This window comes from Rhododendron vialii, chromosome 4a, assembly GCF_030253575.1.
Source record: "Rhododendron vialii isolate Sample 1 chromosome 4a, ASM3025357v1".
NCBI lineage: Eukaryota > Viridiplantae > Streptophyta > Magnoliopsida > Ericales > Ericaceae > Rhododendron > Rhododendron vialii.
This window is the reverse complement of record NC_080560.1, coordinates 16,301,486-16,310,579: the sequence shown is the minus strand read 5'-3', so window position 1 is coordinate 16,310,579 and position 9,094 is coordinate 16,301,486. Positions and strand designations below refer to the sequence as shown.

The window sequence follows — 9,094 nt, the reverse complement described above, 5'->3', positions numbered from 1 at the left end:
TAGGAAACAAATCTCGAAAGGGAATCAAAAGAAATTGCCATCTCTTTGCACCACTCCCCACCTGCTCAAGATATGGTAAGTGCACATGATTTCACACCAGGGAAAAAGGGCACCCCTGCTGACCTCACCTGTATCTCTTGAGAGGATTTTGGTGCCCCACCACCACCCCTTTCAAGACCCCATAATCACCCCGGACCTCCCCCTTCCTTTTGCTTTCATCTCCAAACTTTGGGAATATTATACTTGTGGCCCCTATGGTTTTAACAAAATCTCGCTTTACACCCTTCACTCTCAATGGTATTAGTCAACCTTTACACTTGAAGTCTAGTGTTAATGTTGACCATCCATCCTGTTTTTGGTTCGATTAATCGGCAGATTTTTTTTTCGAACAGAGAAAAAAGAGATTTTATTAATCAGATGGAACACATACAAGAGATTAAAAGGACAAGAGCAAAATGCATCACAACGAGGGGGAAACATTCCAGCAAGGTTGACACCTTAAACCCGACAATCATATGCAGCTCGAGCCCACATGGTTACATGGCTAGCAAGAAGTCAACCAAGAAATCGAGGGAAGGAAATAACGAACGAAGCAACAAGGAAGAATCCTAACACCCCAAGATGGATGAACATATAGTAGTCCAGACTACCTTATACTTGAAAATAAACCATAGAAACCAATAACCTCATATGATGATAATAGTTGGTTGGCCTTTCATGATACTCCGGAGTTTAAGCGACATAAATATGCCTATGCAATCTCTTGAAAAGAAGTCGCACCAGTTATGGAGGTAAAGGGCCCAGGTCACTCCAACCTTGCTCGAATTACCCCATGTATAGTATATGATACACATACATTAAATAGTCATATAAAAAATGTTGAATTTTACTTTCGTTGGTAGTGGGTTAAGATGTAGTGGAAAATAATTACTTCCTTTAATGTGTTTGAGTATGTTTTGCCAAGTATGAATAGAAAATGGCTACGTTCTTCTTATAGAATACTATTCTTTAGATTTCATGCTTGAGTTGCGGCCCCTCTATAGAAATCAGGATAAATTATGGGCCAGTTGGCCCCTATTCTCATGAATTTCAGCTCAATTTAAAAATGCACTATCAAGGAGAAGCCCACATTTTCCTACCTAGACTTGCAAATAAATAAAAATAGGTCATACTCCTTAATGAAAATTAAGGAGCAGTTTTTGGACTAGCCCGTAATTTATTCTAAAAATTATAGCTTCATCCCTGGGCCACACAACCTTTTATTGAACATCAAATAGGCTGAAAGACCAATACACTTCACAAAAAATGTGGATGCTAACTGACACATGGAGAAGAAATGGGTGCAATGTGCAACATTAGTGAAAACCCAAGGGAGCAAAATGCTCTCTTAACCAAATTTTCTTCTTTTATATGCTTCCTCTCTTTCTCTATATAAATAAAACCCCAACCGTAAGAATCAATACAATAATCCCCGTGTTGCAGTCTTGTAGATTTGTGCATACTTTATTAATCGATTCCACCTTTGTTTCTTTATTTGATTTGATTTTTTACTTTGCATTGCTTGCCTTGTAATTCAAAAAATCAACTCAGCAAAGAAAAATTGGGGGAAGATCTTTGGATGAAATCTGGTCAGATCTGCTGTGTGGGGTTGGGCATTTTGGTGGGTCTTATATCAATATAGGAAGCAGCTCATCTTGCCTTCCCATTTCATAGAAACCTCCCAACCAACCAGGCACACCAAAAAAGGAAGAAAAAACCGAAGGAAGAGAAAAACAAGTGAAAGTTTCTGCTGAAGGACAAAAGAAAGCAAAAGAGAATCCTTTCATATATATCTTCCATCTTCCCTTTCTCATCTGCTTGTTCTTGTTTCTCTCTGATTTTGGAGTTGGATCTTGGATTTGGAGCAAATGGGTTTGGCCACAGAGTCTCAGTTTCATGTCCTGGCTGTTGATGATAGCATCATAGACAGAAAACTCATCGAGAGGCTCCTCAAGACCTCATCGTATCAAGGTAATTAAACTTTCTTGGCATCCAAACACAATTACCCAGGTCATTTTTCACATGATTTTCATGTTTGTTTTTTTTTCCAAAAGTATGGATACTCATCCTCAATGGGTATTGGGTTTTTTTTCTTCCTCATGGCAGTTACTACAGTGGATTCCGGTAGCAAGGCCTTAGAATTTCTTGGCTTGAATGAAGATAAGCACAGGGACCCAAATCAACTTTCTTTCTCTCCAAACAATCATCAGGTATATATGATGGTTTAGCCTTCTTTTCTTTTCTTTTCTCTCTTGGGTATCTCTAGTTTCCATGACAATTCAAGTGATTTCTATTTCTTTTTTCTTGTGTTTAAAATTTTTCTTCTGATTTTGTGGGATTAGCAGGAAGTGGAGGTGAATCTGATAATTACAGACTACTGTATGCCTGGAATGACTGGTTATGATTTGCTCAAGAAAGTGAAGGTACCCTTCAACTTTATACAAGTATTCCTTTGTCTTCTTCCTCTGTATTAGCATACTCTCTCTCCTCCTCCCAGATCTTTCCAACCTCCCATCATTTTCCTTTCCTGGAAATATGTACCTGATGAACCTTGCCCAACCAAATTGCCAAACTACCAAATTGAATATTGGGTCCTTTTCTCACCGTTCATTTCAGATCAATGAGAATCTATTGCAAATATCCCCAGAAGAAAATCATGTCCCATATTGGGAAAGGTCCTCTTTTGTTTTCAAAAATAAAATCTGCTGCTCTAGATATAATAGAATTTAGTATATTTTCAACAGAAATAAACAGATCTGATGAATTAAATGCACCTCCATTTGTTGCAGGAATCTTCATCTCTGAGAAACATACCAGTAGTAATCATGTCATCTGAGAATGTTCCTTCAAGAATAAACAGGCAAGAGACTGAAATTTAATTTAATTTGCATATGGAATTGCAGAAATATTAATTGGGATTTATTTCCCTTTAATTTTGTTTGTTTGGGGTGAAACTGATTTGTGGGTATTAATTGTTTTGATCAAATTATAACAGATGCTTAGAAGAAGGGGCAGAAGAATTCTTCCTCAAACCAGTGAGGCTTTGTGATGTGAATAAACTTAAGCCTCATATGATGAAAACCAAATGCAAGGAGAATCAAGATAATCAAGAAAATCCAGAGGAAGATGTTCAGCCACAACCACAACAACAACAACAATCCAACAATAACAAGAGGAAGGCTATGGAAGAAGGTCTTTCACCTGATAGAACAAGGCCCAGATTTGGCGGTGGCCTAACTGTGGCCTCTAATTAGTCCTGGAAATTGATTTTTTTTTTTTTTTTAACTTTTTCCCTTCAAATTAATTTGAAATAGATTATGATAAACTCTCTTTTTTTCACTTTTTATGTGTTGGGTGATGTTGTTATTACAAGATTAAGGAGGATGTAGAGAGAGAAATTAAGAAAAGGTCTTTATCATTATGATGAGATGAGAGGTCTGTACACATTTTACATGAAAATAGTATTCCATTCCAATTTTGTTTGCTTAGATTAGAAGAAAATGAGAGGAGGGAAAGGAAAAGACTGTGTAGTGGAAATATAATCACCGGTTGTTGAACAACACTTGTGTTTAGACAAACATTGGGTCCTGTTTGGTTCCTTTTTTTTGTTTTCAGTTTTCCGTTTTTATTTTGGGTTTTTGCTTTCAACAAGTTGGACAATTGTTAGTTACCAAAAAAAAAAGGTTGAACAATTGTTAATAGGGGAATGATTTTTGCACTCTTCTTTTATCGACATGCATTCCTTTTTTCGTTTTTATTCAAATGAAGTTACAAAATTGCATGAATTTCGACAAAAAAGAGTGCATGTCATTAAAAATGGAGTGCAAAAATTATTTTGCTAATAACAAAATGCTACCGGTTTCAACATTGACCATTTTTAGAGGTAAAAAAATAGTGTTTTCACCCTTTTTTTTTTTAGATAGTTTTAATTCTCCCTCCCTTTCTATCCCTTAAACTCATGAAGTTATTCAATAGTAATCACTCCAAAACCATGCATCGGATTGCTATGGAAGGTTGACTACTGCCCATCAACTCAAATCCGCGGCACTAGTCCTTTGCCCATCGTTTCCCTTCTCCGTCATCCAGCTAACATTTTTTTGTTTTTGTTTCCTGTTGCAAGCTAAGCATGTCCCCTTTCCCTTTTTTGGCATCTTTAGTTGTACGTATTTTATACCCAAAAAGAAAATAAAAAATTCTCCATTTAGTAATTTAATTTAATTTATTTTTAAAAACAGAGTTTTGAAATCACTTGCTGTAGCATATCACTGATTGTGTTTATCAAAATGTTGGCGACAAGTACTTTCTTATTATTGGGAGAAAATATTCCAAGATTTGCGCGTGTAATGTTCTTAATTTTAATAAACAATGTCAGTTGCATCCCAGCCTCGGATCATTCATTCATTTGACTTTTAACCCTATTATAGAGATTGTTTTGGGGTTCAATAATAAACTTGTTCCCTCGCAATCTTCTTTCAAAATAAAATAGAAATTATTCCATGCAATAGATTCAATGATGGGGATTAAATGTCCAAATATATATAACCAAACATACGGAAAAAAGTTAAATTTATTTTATAGTGTTCGCTGAGTTACATAATTAGCATGCGCGTACGCGAGCAGAAGAGCAAGCGCGAGTGTGAAAGTGTCCTTGAAAAATATCAAAAACTATTAATATTTGGGGAAAATGATGGTCAGGACGTGTTTTGATAATTAATACTCCCCTAAGGACATTTTCAGTATTAACAAATATTCTCAGTATGTCCTTGGCAAGTATTAATTATCAAAACACGTCATTGGCCATCATTTTCCCAAATATTTGCGAGAGCAAGTACTCGAAGAGCGAGCGCAGTGTGAAGATTGAGAAGGGAGCATGTAGCATTTTGAAGGATTATACGATCCGTACCAAAGGTTCTTGTTACCGTTACTTGAGTTGTTTCTCCGCCTAATTTCCTTGTAAGAATTATCCGGTAAGTTTAAAAGTTCTTTTGACTTACCTGTCTCGTAAAAAAGAAAATAAGTATTTAAAAAATAAAAACCTTATTAGAACGGGGCCTTAAGTCACTCAGGCTCTGTTTGGTAAAGTTGTCAGTTTTCTGTCCTGTTTTTCGTTTATGAAAAACAAAAAATGAGTTTTTGTTTATTTATTAAAATATAAAAAAATATGTTTGGTGACCATAATAGTTTTTCGGTTGCATAAAGTGTTTTCAAAACAAATGAAAACGCATTTTTTGTGTTTCTTAAATTTTCGTAAATAGTGGAATTGATTATGTATTTTATAAATAAAAACAATAAAACAAATATGTTTATAGTGTCTGTTCAAAAAATATCGGAATTTTTTTTTTTCCAAACAAAGTCTTAATTAACAAAAAAGTCACGAGGACTTTCATATCTGCCACCAATAGGATGGGTCCTACCTTTTCTTTTTTGTTTTTCTTCTGTCCCCGTGATAGAAAGGAAGAAATTAAATGCGTGGAATCCCCATTTTCTACGTACTAAATTTATTCTTTTATAGAATAATTACACTTTTATGAATTTGTCTTTTAATTTGGACCCAGCTTTTTTAATTTCCCTTTTTTTGTTTAACTGCCATTTTTTTAATGAACAGGCAGTATATACTTGCAAAGGGCTTTTACGGAGGGTTTTCAAATTTCTGCCTCGAACTAAAAGCAAGCTGTAAGTGAAAAACAATAAATATAGTCGAAAAAATTGAACCAAAATTATCTCAAATTATTTGTTTTATTGTGTGAATTTTTCGAAATGGGGATGCTACCAAGCACCCCCTGCCAAGCGGGTGCCGAGCCGCCAATTGAGCCTTTCATCTCGCAATCGATGATTCGGATCTTGATTGAATAATGAACAATTCAAATCTATATGCGCTCAGATTCAATATGAACCGTTCGAGCTGAAATAAACAGCCGGATGTTGCTCAACACCCGCTGTCACCGGGGTGATTGGCAGCATGTCCGGATCCAAAATTTTCAGTTTGTAATAAGAATCATATGTTTCTGTTTGATCTTCGATTCATATGTGATATGATCGACCTTTGTATGAAGAGATGATCCAATGGATTTGATTCAAAGGTTTGATAATTTAAGCCCAAATCCAAGCCATCAGTTGTTTTAAAAAGGTCTCTTTTTCATATTCTCTGTTGGCCCATTTTGACGTGACGAAAATAAAAAAAAGTTGGCCCATTTTCAAGTCCATTGTGCACATAAATTGGTCGTAACTACTCAAGTAGTCTATCCTCTTGAGTTGTTTCTACGGGTGAAGATGATTCAGTAGCTTACCCTTGTGCTACTCTAACCTATGGAAAAATGACGGTCAATGACGTGATTTAATAATTAATACCTATCAAGAACATGTTGAAAATATTATTGACGAATATTAATTATCAAAATACATTCTGGGCCGTCATTTTCCCCTAACCTATTACACTAATACTCATGTTTTTTTATTTTTCGCCGGTCAGAAATGTATGAGCTAACTTAAGCACAACTCGACTAATCTCCTCTCTAATCCAAACAAAACAGATCATCCACACCAGAGTTAGGACCAGGTAATTACTCGACCTATAAGACTTGGAGGCACCGACATCAAAGCGGAGTGAACAATGGAAATTAACCATCAGTTCACCTTTTGAGATTCAAACTATCATTGCGTTTTCGTGAACTGAGTTTTTTTAAACTACACATTATTTGAGCTCACTCCCGATAAAATTTCATTTGTATTAGATTTCTTAGACGGTTTCAATCTATAACCAATTGATAATAGATGGAGTAGCTTTTAAAATTTATTAACTAAGCTTAGGTAATTTAGATGAGCGATATGAGACAAGTCTAACACTCCTCTCACGTGCAGCCCGGATGCATGTGGAGGTGATAGACCAGGAGACCAATAGTTGACTGACTGACTCGAGCGATAGAGATGATAGGGATTTTCCCACGCGAGGTGAGACCATCCAAGACCTAACTCTAATACCATATTAGATTTTTTAAAAGGTTCCAACCTATAACCAATTGGCAATAAGTAGAGTAGCCTCTAGAATTTATTAATCAAGCTTGGGTAATTTAGATGAGCAATATGAGACAAATCTAACAATTTGAATTGTTTTAGTAGAATTAATTTATGGAAAGATTTCAGCTGCCCAAACGGGACTATCTAGTTTATCAATTGTGGTCATATCCCAAGATCGTTTTGTTGGAGGGAGCCAGGTGAAATGATCATGCCTATAGAAATTAAAAAAAGAAAAAGAAAAAGGAATTAAACCGTATGGTATAAATTCTTGTGACTTGCTATAATAACTCGTAAAAAGCAACACATATTCATAACGAAAATGCTACTAGTACAACAATACATGCACTGACAGCGCATACAACGTGTTTTTGGGCCCGTCTCGGGTCTAACAAAGATAATCGAAACCGCTTATTTATTTCAATACATTTTGTTTAAGGACCCCGTAAAAAATTAACTCCATCCGACATCGATAAGTGCATATACGAAACGTCCAAAATCGCTTCAAAATTTAGCCTAAATTTTGAAGCAATTTTGGATGTTTTGTAAATGCCTATATCGATGTCAGATGAAGCTGATTTTATACGGAAACCTTAAACAAAATATATTAAACAAAATGAGCGGCTCTGATGATTTTTGTTGGACCTGAGACGGGTACAAAAGCACATTGTACATGCTATTTGTTTGTGTACTGCTGTACCAGTAGCAGCTCTCCATTCATAACTAGTCACAACACAACACAGTGCGATCTTTTCTCTATCTCTATTATAAAACAGAAGAGTGTGAGGACAAGTTGTTGGAACGGCTTAGATTCACTTGATCCAAAGGCTGTAGTGCATCCTCCCACTCCCCGGTTAAGTGCCCATGATTTTCACCTAAATCACACAACTGTTATTCCCTTCCAACTGAGATGCGTAGTGCCGTAGGTACGAACTAGCACTAGTTCATTCATAAAAATGACTTGCATAATACTCCCACTTGGATATTCTAAAACAGAAAGTCTACTGGTACATACAATCTGTGCACAGATTGTGCACAGATTTTATGGTGGGGCCCACCATGGGTCCCACACAAATGATCCGAGCCGTTCATTAAATGTAAAACATTTTTTCAAGGGGTTTTATAAAAAATCAGCTCAATCCAATATCTATAGGTGCTTGATCTAATCATCTAACTTTTCATTACCCGGAAATCTGAATGAAAATTTAGATAATTGGATCGAGTACTTATAGGTATTAGATTAAGCTGATTTTTTACGGGGTCTCTTGAAAAAATATTTTACATTTAATGAACGACTCGGATTATTTGTGTGGGACCCGTGGTGGGCCCCACCACAAAATCTGTGCACAATCTGTGCACAGATTGTCTGTACCAGTAGCACGGTTCATTCTAAAAATAGGAAGTCCACCCATGCAGCTTTAAATCACAACACCAAACTCCACGCGAATTTGACTCACAGTTGGAGATCTAAAAATAAGAAGTTTACCCATGCAGCTTTAAAACACTGGCGGCTCTATGTATTAGGGTGGGTGTTGGCGGCTCTATGTATTAGGGTGGGTATTCAAAACAAGAAATAACACTGAGAAATTGAGAAATTTTATTTCAGGCTCTGTTTGAACACTTAGTCTTGTATTATGAACACTCATGAATTCAAGTAAATAATAATTGAACACTTACTACGTTAGTCCAAAATAAGGTTCAAACTCTTAATGACAAAAATTAGACAAATAGGAAGAAAAAAAAATAATTTATTGATATTAGTGTCGTGCTCTGTCTTTTCCATGAACGACGGTCGACGCTATATCTCCAAAAACAAGAGCATATTCCCAAAACAGATCTGTATGAAATTATTCACCACATTTTTCCCATAAAGAATATCAGTGAATCCATATACCGATTTAATCTAGTTTGGCACAAAATACAAATTTTTGTTGAGAACAACATAAAATATATATGTGTTCTACTATATATTTTTTTAATTGCACTACTCAAACTAATATACGAAATTTTGTGTATAAATTGTTGGTTGATACAGCTGGTTGAG

At 35.7% G+C, this 9,094-nt stretch overlaps 1 protein-coding gene across 2 annotated transcripts; it reads left to right on the top strand.

Moving 5' to 3' along the window:
- Positions 1-1,427: 1,427 nt before the first annotated feature.
- On the top strand, positions 1,428-3,646 carry LOC131323129 (two-component response regulator ARR9-like). 2 transcript variants are annotated; one of them, XM_058354768.1, is made up of 5 exons: positions 1,428-2,010; positions 2,146-2,249; positions 2,382-2,462; positions 2,829-2,899; positions 3,035-3,646. In XM_058354768.1, the coding sequence occupies exons 1-5, from the start codon at positions 1,908-1,910 to the stop codon at positions 3,291-3,293; spliced, it is 618 nt and encodes a 205-aa protein (XP_058210751.1). In that variant the 5' UTR covers positions 1,428-1,907; the 3' UTR covers positions 3,294-3,646. The 2 variants fall into 2 exon arrangements, with proteins under 2 accessions (XP_058210751.1, XP_058210752.1); XM_058354769.1 differs by having other exon boundaries at positions 1,429-2,010; positions 2,385-2,462.
- The last annotated feature ends 5,448 nt before the right edge of the window (positions 3,647-9,094 follow it).

Coding starts and splice junctions, on each gene's coding strand:
- LOC131323129 (XM_058354768.1), top strand. CDS start 1,908: ATGGGTTTGGCCACAGAGTCTCAGTTTCATGTCCTGGCTGTTGATGAT. Junction 2,250..2,381: donor TCTCTCCAAACAATCATCAG/GTATATATGATG, acceptor TTGTGGGATTAG/CAGGAAGTGGAGGTGAATCT. Junction 2,463..2,828: donor ATTTGCTCAAGAAAGTGAAG/GTACCCTTCAAC, acceptor CATTTGTTGCAG/GAATCTTCATCTCTGAGAAA.